Raw genomic sequence first — 11680 nt, 5'->3', positions numbered from 1 at the left:
GGAGGAGGAGAGATGGTGGTCATCCAGGAAGTGTTCTGCATTATTAGAACTGCACTGTCAGTGAAGTGGCTGGTCAGACACCAGTAGTACAAAGACTGTGGATACCAGAGGCATGGTGGCACCCCAGGAGGAAGGGTGGAGGAGGGATGGTGGACACCAGGAGGAAGGGAAGAGGAGGAGGGATGGGTGGTCACCAGAGGAGGGAGGGAGGAGGAGGGATGGTGGTCACCAGAGCAGGGAGAAGGAGGAGGAGGGATGGTGGTCACCAGAGGAGGGAAGGACGAGGAGGAGGGATGGGTCACCAGAGCAGGAGGGAGGAGGAGGAGGGATGGTGGACACTAGAGAAGGGAGGGATGTTAGACACCAGGCAGAGAGGGTAGAGCAGGGCGGGTGGATCCAGAGGAGGGAGGGAGCAGATGGGATGGGAGGTCCTCCAGGCCACTAAGTGACTCAGCATGGACTTCCCTCAGGAAAGTACAACTCATGATGTTGAACACACAAAAAAGAGAAGTCGCCATTGAACAGAATCACCACAATGCAGCTGTCCCCTTCTGGGGTGTATGCAGAGGTGCTGAACTCAGCATCCCACTGAGTAGGTCTCCGGCAGCCATACCTAGGCAGGGCCTCCTCAGGGGGCAGCAGGACCTCATGCTCCCCAGGATCGGCACTGCCCCTGGGAGCTCTTCCTGGAGGGCTGCTGCCTCTGAGTCCTGGCTTGCTCTGACCTGTGGCCTGTGGTTGTGGCTTCCTCTGTCTCTGGCTGCTGTGGACACAAGGCCTTTCTTTAGCTTTGGACCTTGTTCTTCACAATTGTCAAGTTCTCCTCCCTCTTCCTCACAAGCCTGGACCTTCCTCATCTTTTCAGTTCATGCCAATGTCCCCCATTCTGAGAAGCCGTCTTTGATTAACTTAACTGAAGTGGGCTAGCCCGAATACTACCACATTTTAAATTTTCAAATTAAGCTAAAGTTGTCAAATAAAAATTGAACATATCTATGGCACACATGGTGAGATTTAAAATATGTATACGTGGTGTAATGGCTAAGTCAAGCTCACCTGACCTACTTAGTGTGGTTTGGCTTCAGAGCCCCTGGGTAACAACACAGTGTTATTACCTGGAGTCGCTACCTGTACCACAGGGCTCTTGAGAGCCTGTCCGAGATCGTGTAGCCTCTGACCAACATCTCTCCAGGCCCACAGTCTCTATTTTCTGCTTGTGTAAGTTTGATTTCCAGTTTTTCATTTATGTAGTAAAGATCAGAAGTTTATTTCCCATGGCTCTGGACTCCGGGAGGCACATGATACGGGGCCAGCAGGCTGCCCGCCATCGGTGTGGGCCTGCTCCTTGCTGTTTCCTCCTGTGGTGGAAGGAGGAAGGGGTGATCCAGGGCTATGCTGCTGTAGGTTCTGTGGGCAACATCACCTGTCTGTTCCACTCACTTCACCTGCTGGGGATTCATCCTTGACGATGGCAGCATGGACTCCCTTCCAGTCTGGATAGTATTCTCCTGGGTGCACACTTCTCAATCCATCAGGTGTCTGAGGACATTTATGGTGACCCCACAGGTTCATCCTGGGTGCCTCCCTGTCTGGCAGCCTTAGAACTACTGAGTTTCCTGATGACTCAGGCCCTAAAGACAGCGTAACTACCTGGAAACTACCAGCTTCCTACAACCTGGTCTGGAAGGTGGAGATCGTCTTCCACTGCATTCTGTCACGCATGTCATGATGACCAGTGCTGGTTCATCGGGTGGAAAATTAGTCTCTACCTTCTAGAGTTTGAGACAAGTTTTTTTTAAAATTTTTTTATTATTTTGTTACCAGGTATTCAACTCAGGGGTGCTTAAACATTGAGCCATATCCCCAAGCCCTTTTTCTTTCTTTCTTTTCTTTTTTTGCAGAGCATGTGTATTTTATTAGAGACAGGTTCTCACTGAGTTTCTGAGGGCCTTGCTAAGTTGATTGAATCCAGAGGTGCTTAACCACTGAGCAACACCCCCAGCAACCCTCTATGTTTTATCTTGAGACAGAGTTCACTAAGTTTCTCAGGACCTCACTAAGTAGCTGAGGGTGATTTTGAACTCAAAATCTTCCTGCTTCAGCCTCTCTAGCTGCTGGTATTATAGGCATGAGCCACTGTGCCAGGCTTAGAGCAGTTTTTAAACTAGCACATTTGTTTTGAGAAGTGCAGTTCTTAGTACTCTCAGATGTTTCCCAGAACAAGGTCACCTCCTCAGAGTGCTGTGTCAGGGGCTGCCTCCTGTCGAATTGTGACTTGCACCCATGCATTTACTAAAATGCTCCTCTATGCCAGTCTGGATGCTCCAAAAGGTAGTTATAAGGGGCTCTGAGGTATTTATTATCCAGTGACTCTGTGGCAGTCCATTGGAAAAAATTCTTTGTGGTCCTGATACCTGCAATATCTTTTCCTCATATTTTAACATCAAATCCTACAGCCTTGTGGACTTATATTTTATTTTTGCCTTTACTGTCAGAAAGCTCATCATGATTTTTCCTTCTTTCTTAAGTTTTAGAGTTCATTGTTATTTTCTAGGTTTGGCTATATTGACGTTTGACAAATACAAGACAGGAGGAAAAAAAACCAAATTAAGTGTAAATGAATTATAACATGAAGAAAGAAACTGCCAACTTGCAATTCTGTCCTGGAGGCTCCCTTCTCCACAGGAGGGATCAGGCAGACATCCCCTTTCTGCCTGCTCTTGCTAGCTGCTGGCACAGTGCAGCCCTCCTGCGGGGTTAGGAGGGCCCAGCCAGGTGGTGAGCTTAGTGCACTGGGCTGCTCGCCTGGACCCCAGGCCTTCTACGAAAGCTAGCTATACTTCTACCTTGAACTTATTATTTATTTTTTTTTAAAAGAATAGCTCTCCGTTTAGTAAAGATTTCGTTTTCATGGTTTCAAAAGCTTTCGGGATATACTTTTGCACACATTTTACCACATTTAAAACTTAAATTTTTGAGCCTGTGTAAATGGTGGTTTTTAACTTTAAAATTTCGGTTGCACATTGCTCACGTAGAGAAAGCGCTCTGGCCTCCGTTCACTGACAGTGATGGGTGCTTGTTTCTCTGCCTACTATAGTCTACTAGGCACAGGCTGTCCCTTAGGTCAGGGTATTAAACACCCACACAGATTCCAGCACCCAGGCGAGCACCCAGCAGAGGGCTGCAGAAAAGGCAGCTCTGAGCATGCGCAGAGCACACCGCAGGGCCGTGGGTGCGCAGGCGTGCTCCTGGGCGGGGAGTGGGCGCTGCCTTGGCTAGAGTCCGTTCCTGTGCAGGTGCGTGATCCTTCGCTTCCTCAGGTCACGTTTCAGGAAAATACTGCATTTCGTTCAGGAGTTTTTCATCTGCTTTGATCAAGGTCATTAGTTTGTGGCCTTCTCACCTTGACATGTTCTCCTCAGGTTTTGGTTAGGCTGAGTCTGGGTGTGTCCCCCGGTACCAGTCAGCTCCTCCCTGTTGTGACCCAAACACTACGCAAGACCAGCCTGGAGGCGGAGGAGCTTGTGTGGGCTCAGGGTCTCAGAGGGCCAGTCAAGGTCCGCGGCTCCTTGCTCTGAGGGGAGGGAGCATCATTGGGGAAGAGTGTGGTGCAGGGAAGTTGGCCAGCCAGGGTGACCAGCAAGCAGAGAGAGGGAGGGCCAGGGAGACCCTTTGTCATGGCATGGCCACGCTCCAGCAGCGAACCAACCCACGGCCACGCCCACAGCAGCGCACCACCCCATGGCCACGCCCCAGCAGCACACCACCCACGGCCACGCCCCAGCAGCACACCACCCCACAACTACTCCCCCAGGAGCTCACCACCCCACGGCCACGCCCCGGCAGCACACCATCCCAGGGACAAGCCCCCAGCAGTGAACCATCCAAGGCCACTCCCTAGCAGCGCTCCACGCCCCCATCCTTCCAAAGCATCAGCCCTTTCAATGGTGTTACCCACTGATTAGGTCAGGACCCTCATAATCTAATCATTGCACCTTGAAACCTTCTTGCCCTAAGGGAGGAGCTTTTGGGAGACACAATACATCCTAACCATAACACCCCCTCTTTATATCATAGATCTGGTAGAATTCAAGTGGGAATCCTGCGCGTCTCTTTGTTGCAAGGCTTTTTATTTACTGACTGAATCTCATTGCTGTTGGTCTGTTTAGGTTTTCTATGTCCTCTTGGTTCAATTTGGGTAGCGTATCTTGAATTTTTTTTTGAAGTTTTATTGTTCTAACCGTCATTGGTATGTATAGCTTGCATTCTCAACTAGAATAATCCTTTTGTAAGGTAAGAGATTATGGCATATTTTCTCTGTCCTTGGAACCTGATGTGGAGTCTTACATATCCAGAGTGGGTTTGGTGTCACTAGTTTCCAGTTAACGGTGGGAAAACTTTGTAAAGAAGGAAATTTGAGCTATGGAAAAAAAATTATCTATGTTGACAGGAAGAAAGCACTCTTCTTCATTCTTGTAAGATTTTGAAAAATCTATGTGAAATTCATGTTCAAATCTATGAAGACCCTGCATTTATTATAAACAAATAAGATAGTTTCACACTGTATTATATATGCTTAGGAGTAATGGGAAAGGAAGGAAGCTTAAAAGGGGACAAACAGAAGAGAAATAGAAATGGAGAAAGAGGAAAAGGGGCAAGAATCGGGAAGTTCGAAATTAATTCACCCGACAAATATTTATTTCACACCAGCTCACTGAAACCTTTCTCAAAAGGACCTGGTTTCTTGGAAGTACACACTTGTGAGTGACTTCATCAGTAGATGTGGGACCACAGGGAGGTGTGTCGTCTTGTGGTGGGGATGTTGAGGCGGTGGATCTCACAGTATCTACCCACTGTGCATTTTCAGTCCCTTGGGGGAAGGCACTCTGCACGTGACTCACTTGCCTGTTGCTGTCCAGGCGATGGAGATGGCCATGACGAGGATCTTCATCTTCTGCAGGGCCTCCAGGCCCTGGCCAGGAGTCTCCTGAGAGCTCCCTTCACGTCCTTATTCCTCAGGGTATAAATGAAGGGATTGAGGGTGGGTGTGATTATGGAGTAGAAGAGGGAGATGAACTTGCCCTGCTCTTGGGAGTAGCTGGAGGGGGGCTGCAGATACATGTAGATGGCAGGCAGGTAGAAGAGGGAGACCACCACCAGGTGGGAGGAACAGGTCCCAAAGGCCTTGTGCCGTCCCATGGAGGTCTGGATCCTGAGCACAGCCCGGGCAATGAAGCCATAGGAGAGGAGGATGAGAGCCAGGGGGACAAGCACAAAGAAGGCCACCAGAACGGCCAGCATGGTGTCATTCACAGCAGTGTCTGCACACGACAGCTTGATCATAGCTGGCACCTCGCAGAAGAAGTTGTTCAGCACCTTCCTCCCGCAGAAGGGCAGCTGGACTGTCAGGACCACTTGAACGAGGGAGTTGCCAAAGCCACTGAGCCAGGCCACAGCCACAAGCTGCTGGCAGAGAGGGCGGTGCATGATAATGGCATACCGCAGAGGCTCACAGATGGCCACGTAACGGTCCAGGGCCATGGCAGCCAGGACGATGCACTCGGTGCACCCCAGCCAATGGAAAATGGCATACTGCACGGTGCAGCCACCGTAGCTGATGGTCTTCCTGGAGCTGCCCATGTTGGCCAGCATCTGGGGGACCGTGGTGGTCGTGTAGCACAGGTCCAGGAAGGACAGGTGGCTGAGGAAGATGTACATGGGGCTGTGCAGCTGGGCATCCAGCCGCGACACCAGGATGATGGAAATGTTTCCCAGCATGGCCAGAATGTAGGACACCAGGAGGACCACGAAGAGAGGAAGTTCTAGCCATGGTCTGTCAGAGATGCCCAGAAGGATGAAGTCCTTCGGAGGATCCCACAGGAAGCTCTGGTTGTCACTTCTCATGGTGAGGCATCTTGTGGCACCTGTGATGAGTCAAGAGAGTGGGAATGAATGAGTCCTGTCAGAAGGCAATCATCTTTGTATACCTGTCTGACCTTTCTGACCTCTGCAGACACTGGGACTGGGGGAGTCAGACAACTGCACCTGTGTCTTCACTTCCCCTCCTTCTCTGTGACCTTACCCACGCCCCCTCGTGTTTCCAACGTCAGTGTCTGCATCTGCTAAGATGGGGAGTAGAGCCTCAGGTGGCCAAGGGACTGGGGTGAGTGGACGCACACATGACAGGTTTATTTGAGTTGGACTGCTTCAGTTCTTTGCAGACACACTCAGGGGAATTGTCCACTCTCAGGCTTTATCACTTTGTCTTTGGAGGTGGTGGTGGGAGAGAGGAGGAAGGTGATTAAGCAAGATGGGCTTCATAAACAGCCGGGGACTCTGGGGGCTCAACTCTGGCTGCAGGAGGTGCCCATGCCTCTCTGGGGCACAGCACTCTCCCCTCCCTATAGCTCACTCGCTTTGGCAGTGCCAGACTGCACGGGTACCTGGAGTGGAGAAGCTGAGACCTGTCACTTCAGCTCCAGGTTTGTCATGACCCCTGAGAGGCCCCCAAGCACAGAGTGTTGAGCACAGGAACCTGTGAAGACCAGCTTTGGAGTTGTTCAGTGGAAGATCAGCCTGCCTCCAAGCTCACACTCCACATGTGACTTCTTTGCCGGTCTACTGTCCTGTCTCAGGAAGGAAGCAGTGAGGCTTCTGGATGACCTTGCTGTTTGGGGGCACATGGGCTGCCATGTGCTATGCATGGGCTTTCCCACTCAGGGCCTTTGTCCCCAGCTCCTATCCTCTCCCAAGCACTGTGCCTTCAAGTTCATGATGGGCTTGCTATTGCTCCATGCTGAGAGTGGAAAGAAGTCAAACCCTCCATGAAGGTAATTTAGGGAGGATTAATTTTCAGTTATGGAAAAGAAAGCTAGCGTATGACATTTCCATGATGGGAGAGTGGCTTTTCTGAAGTCACCATGAACAGGGCAAAAACTTGGGGGAGTAAAGGGGTACAGCTCAGGGTTAGCACAAGAGCTTAGTCTGTGTGAGCCCCCGGTTCTATCCCCAGCATGCTCACAGGAGACATCAAGACACAGGAAAAGAAAATGTCCTCTGTGTTGGGTTCAGTTCTTTATGTAAAGTCTCTTGTAAAAACGGTACAATAAAGAAAATCTGAGAAGGCTTGACTGGCTGCATTTCTGCCTTTCCCCTGGTCTTCTGTCCACAGGTAGAGCTTCCCCTTCTCAGTGTTGCCCTCCTTGCCCAGTTCCTGCTTTGCCCTCCTGGGTCTGGCCTCCTGCTGTGGCTGCTGTGTTTGCTGCCTGCTGTGTCTGTGCACCAGTCCACTGCATGGCCAGTGCCTGGCCAGTCCAGGGCAGGTGCTTCTCCAGGACTGATCTCCTTCCAAGAGGCCTTGTTCTCTGTTTCTCACTTGGAGCTCCAAGGTGCCTCTTTCCTTCCATCCTGGGAAGCTATGCTGGAGCGAATCAGAATGGCTTCCCCTGCACTCCACATTTCCTCCTCATCCTGCTCCAGTGCTGCAGTTTCTGGCTCAGAGAGAGAAGCTGCGCCTCAAATGGGCCTCTATGTTCCTGGTGGGGCATGGGCCTGCTGGGTCCTCCATGGTTGGGCAGCTCTGGCCAGGGGCAGCCCCTTTCTCAGCATCTTTGGGGCCACCAAACCAGGAGGGGATTTTCATGTGTTTATTAGCACCAATGAGGGTACCATGCTTGCAGAAGCGGCAGGGGTGACATCCAGTGCCCTTTTCCCATACTCCCCACTTCCTTCCCCACCCCTAGTAATGGGTGTTCTGTTCAGGCCCACTCTTCAGCCTCAGGGAGAGGACATTGCCCATCTTCTGTGCCTGGCTGGTTTCACCTAACAGCACCCCCCAGTTCCACCCATTTTGCTATGAACAGGAATTTGATGTTTTTTCTTCTTTTTAAAACTTTAAAATTTGTTCTAATTACTTATACCTGACAGTAGCATGCATTTGACACATTGTACACAAATGGAGTACAACTTCTCAATGCTCTGGCTGTACATGGTTGAACAGGATTTCATTCTTTGTGGCTGAAGGATACCCTCTTGCGTTTCCTTCATTACTCGTCGATGGACATCCGGGCTCCTGGCTGTTGGGAGTCATGCACAGTGAACAGGACGGACATGGGGATACCTCCTGCATAAGATTCCTTGCCTTTGGGCACATGCCCAGGGCCATGCTGGACCAAGGTAGATCTCTTTCAGTTTTTTGAGTGACCTGGCTTTTCCCCACTGTGGCCACATGAATTATGCCCCACCAGCAGGGTGGGAGGTGGTCCTTCTCCAATTCCTCCCCAACAAGAACTTCTTCCCTTTTTGATCATAGCCATTCTAAGTGGCTGAGATGATGTGCTTTGTAGTTTTGGTTGGTATGACTCTAACAAAGGAGGTTCAGTGTGCCCCCCACCCCTTCCTGGGGGGGCACGCAAACACACACACACCCGACCTGGGGATGCGTGTGCACACACACACAGACACACCCCTACCTAGGCGCACACACATACATACACAACACCTTATTTGAGCTCACAGACACATGCATATCCTACCCGGGCATGTGTGCATACATACACATACACACTCACACCTCTCCTGGGTGTACACACAGAGACACACGCAGGATGGGAACATGCATACACACCACACATGGATGCACAGACATAGCACCTGGGTGCCTGCACTCACGTGTTCCCTATTTGGGCACATGTGCACACCACCCCCACAGTTTCTTGATCTCACAGCTGGACACTGGTCAGTCTTGGCCCTTTGTGTCCTGCATGGGATGCCTGGATGTCCATCTCTTTTGACTTGGAGCTCTGCAGGAGGAGCCTCTGACCCCGTTGGCCTTCTCTGCCTTCTCTCTGACCAAACACAGATCCGCTGAGGCACAGCCTCTCTTGCTGGACGAACAGCCATCTCCCAGCCTGACTCAATCCTGCTCAGGCAAGTCCTCCCGGATCCGTGTCTCCAGCTCTCGTTTCCATGTCCTCCACATGCCTTCCTGACACCGTGGACTGGGTCATCCCACTTCCAACCTGGCTCCCAGCCCCAGCCAGTTCCCTGTTAGTTTGTGGCTCCTGTTGCCCTCCCCCCAGAGATGTCAGGTGGCTTGCAGTGGTGTGCCAGTCCCCACCGCTGTTGTGCAGTGTTCTGTGCAGACCCGTCAGCACTGCTGTGGTGAGCCCTGGTCCTGCAGGATGCGACATCACAGGAGGTTCCTGCTGCCCTCCCTGAGTCAGGGACCAGCCCAGCTCCCTCACTGTGCCCCTGGGCTGCTTGGGTTTGCCATGAGATCCAGCCTGCAGCTGCTTTTCTGGGGAAACCCTGGCTTCCTTGCTCTGTCCCCCTTCCTTGTGAGGGCACTGCTGGAGCAGGATGAAGCTGTGGGGAGGGCTCAGGTCCCCATGTGCTGCGGGTGGCCTCCCCCCATCCAGGTGGTGTCCACATAGTTGAATCAGCTGCCTGGTACATGACCATCCTTCACTGACTTCCTGCCCTCTGGCCCGGGCCCTGGTGGCATCCAGCAGAGACAGGATATGAGTGTCCATGCTGTCACCCTGCCAGCCTCTAGTGCATTGTGCAGGGCAGTGTGTCTGAGCTGAAGGTCAGCCATGCACCCCGTGGTTCCCTGGCATCTGTAGAGGACGAGGTCGAGGATGCAGGCTCTGTTGCAGCCCAAGGGGTCTCAGTGTGGGGGCGTGCAAGGCGACTGTCACTGGAAATGCCCTGCACATTCAGGACAATCCAGCCCATGCCCTGAGGAGGCCCTGGACTTTGCTCTCACTGACCTGGCCCTCGGTCCAAGTGGAGAGGGGATTCAGCCTCAGCAACACCTGCTCCCTGTCAGCAGGCTTTCTGGAGGTGCGGGGCCTCCTGCAATCTTTTAGGCAGCAGGTTGGAGTGGGCTCAAGGTGGCCCAGCCTTGCTCCCAGGTTACTCCCGAGGATGTGGCATCCAGGGGCAAAGTACCGGTCCCTGTTGCGTGAGCGTGCCTCAGTCAGGTTTGCCATCTCCACTCCTGGGGGAGGCTGGGCTCCTTGTCCCCAGACAGCCAGTGGTGCCTCTTCTCCCCAGGCAGGAGGCTGTCCCTGAGGACTGTTGATTGGTGTCAAGGGCTGGCTGCCAGTCGAGGCTCTGTGTTGACTTGGGGCCTTGGAAGAGCAGCCGGTGGTGAGCAGTGGGGTTTGACTCTTCAGGGTTGGGAGGGAGACTGCAAAATCAGAGTGCAGCCAGCAGCGTTGGCCTTTGGAGCCTGAGACCCCAGTGCCCAAAGCAGAGTTAACCACTCTTTATCTGTGTGTCTTTGGGCAGATTACCTCCCTTCTCTGTGTCTCACTGTGTCATCTGCAGATATGAGAAGTACTAGGACCGCCCTCCAGAATCTGTTACAAGGGTGAGACGCAAGGGTGGCCAAGCTCTTAGAACAGTGACTGCCACAGGTACATGTGGAGATTTCTCTTCTGATCACTGTACGCAGTTCCAGCTACCCGTTTCATTGGTTGCAAGGGGAGAAAAGGTTCAAGTTCAATAGGGAATGAAATTAAAACATTTTAGCTCAACACAGTGAAGGGAAGGGCTTCAGGAAGGCTTATTCCATTTTAGGATAAACTTTATTATGTGTATTTGAGTCACAATGTGATGCCGTATTTTCTGTATGTGGCACAATGGTTTCCACTGCAGAACAAGCTGTATGTCCATTGTCTCAGCCACCTGCTGTCCTGTGGTGAGAGTGCTGCAGTCACTGCTGCCTGCCCTGCGCATAGCCCCGTGGAGAGCCCTGGCCCTGGTGTGGCTCCTCCTGGGCACCTGTACCCGTGCCCTTTCCCCTGTCCCTCCTCACTTCCTCAGAGCCTTTTCTTTTCTTCAGGTCCCATGAGTGAGATCACTCAGTGCTTTTCTTCCTGTCTGGCTGATTGCTCAGCACAGACCCCACAAGCCACCCAGGCTGTGTGAACAGCAGAATGGCGTCCCTCTTGAGGGCCGAGGGTCCCCTGTGTGTCCTCGTTTTGGCCTTACTGCCAGGTCCACATCTGCTCACCTGTGGAGGATGCCAGGGCTCTTCCCTGGCTGGCTGTGTGGAGGGTCTGCGGGGAGCGAGGCAGAGGGTATCCTTGGGGGTTTCTGTGAGTGTGCACTGTAGGGACGACTGCTTACCTCTTCAGCCTCCTGCTCTTTCCGTCTGTCTTTGGGGGACATTCCAGACACTTGGGGCACAATGGCCAGGAGTTGTGCCCATGTCCCTCCTTCTTCCAGATGACATTTTCCCAGCATTCAGTGACAAGGCCGGACAGCTTCAGTTCTGTCCTACTCATTCTGAGATGCCCGAAGGCTGCGAGAGGAGTGTCTGCGGAGGCTGCAGGGACTCACTCACTTGCTGTGGAAGGCGGGTCTCAGTCTCCACCTGCTGCTGTGCTGAGATGTGCCTCCCTGGGAGCCCAGGGACCTGCATGGGGACAGCAGCAGAGCAGTCACCACTAGGGGTGAATTGCATGGAGTCTGGCCTAAACATGGGGAAGAGAGAGCTTGTTAAGCATCTGTGGGAAGCCCTGGGAAGTAAGCATCAGGACAGGGCTGCTGCGAGATGTCCCCCAGGAACCATCTGATGCCAAGGTGTCCTGCAGTGACCCTCAGTTTGACATGTGTATGTGGCATGTGTCTATCAGAGATCAGTTCATCTACACAGTCTACACAGATA

The 11680-nt window shown here is 52.4% G+C and overlaps 1 protein-coding gene across 1 annotated transcript; it reads right to left on the bottom strand.

Annotated features, from left to right (window-relative positions):
* Positions 1-4596: 4596 nt before the first annotated feature.
* LOC107153323 (olfactory receptor 2B11) lies at positions 4597-6326 on the bottom strand. The gene has a single exon (XM_015498842.2). The coding sequence runs from the start codon at positions 5902-5904 to the stop codon at positions 4948-4950; it is 957 nt and encodes a 318-aa protein (XP_015354328.1). The 5' UTR covers positions 5905-6326; the 3' UTR covers positions 4597-4947.
* Positions 6327-11680: the final 5354 nt, after the last annotated feature.

Source organism: Marmota marmota, unplaced genomic scaffold (genome assembly GCF_001458135.2).
Source record: "Marmota marmota marmota unplaced genomic scaffold, marMar, whole genome shotgun sequence".
NCBI classification, from domain to species: Eukaryota; Metazoa; Chordata; class Mammalia; order Rodentia; family Sciuridae; genus Marmota; species Marmota marmota.
This window is presented reverse-complemented; position numbering and strand designations above follow the sequence as displayed.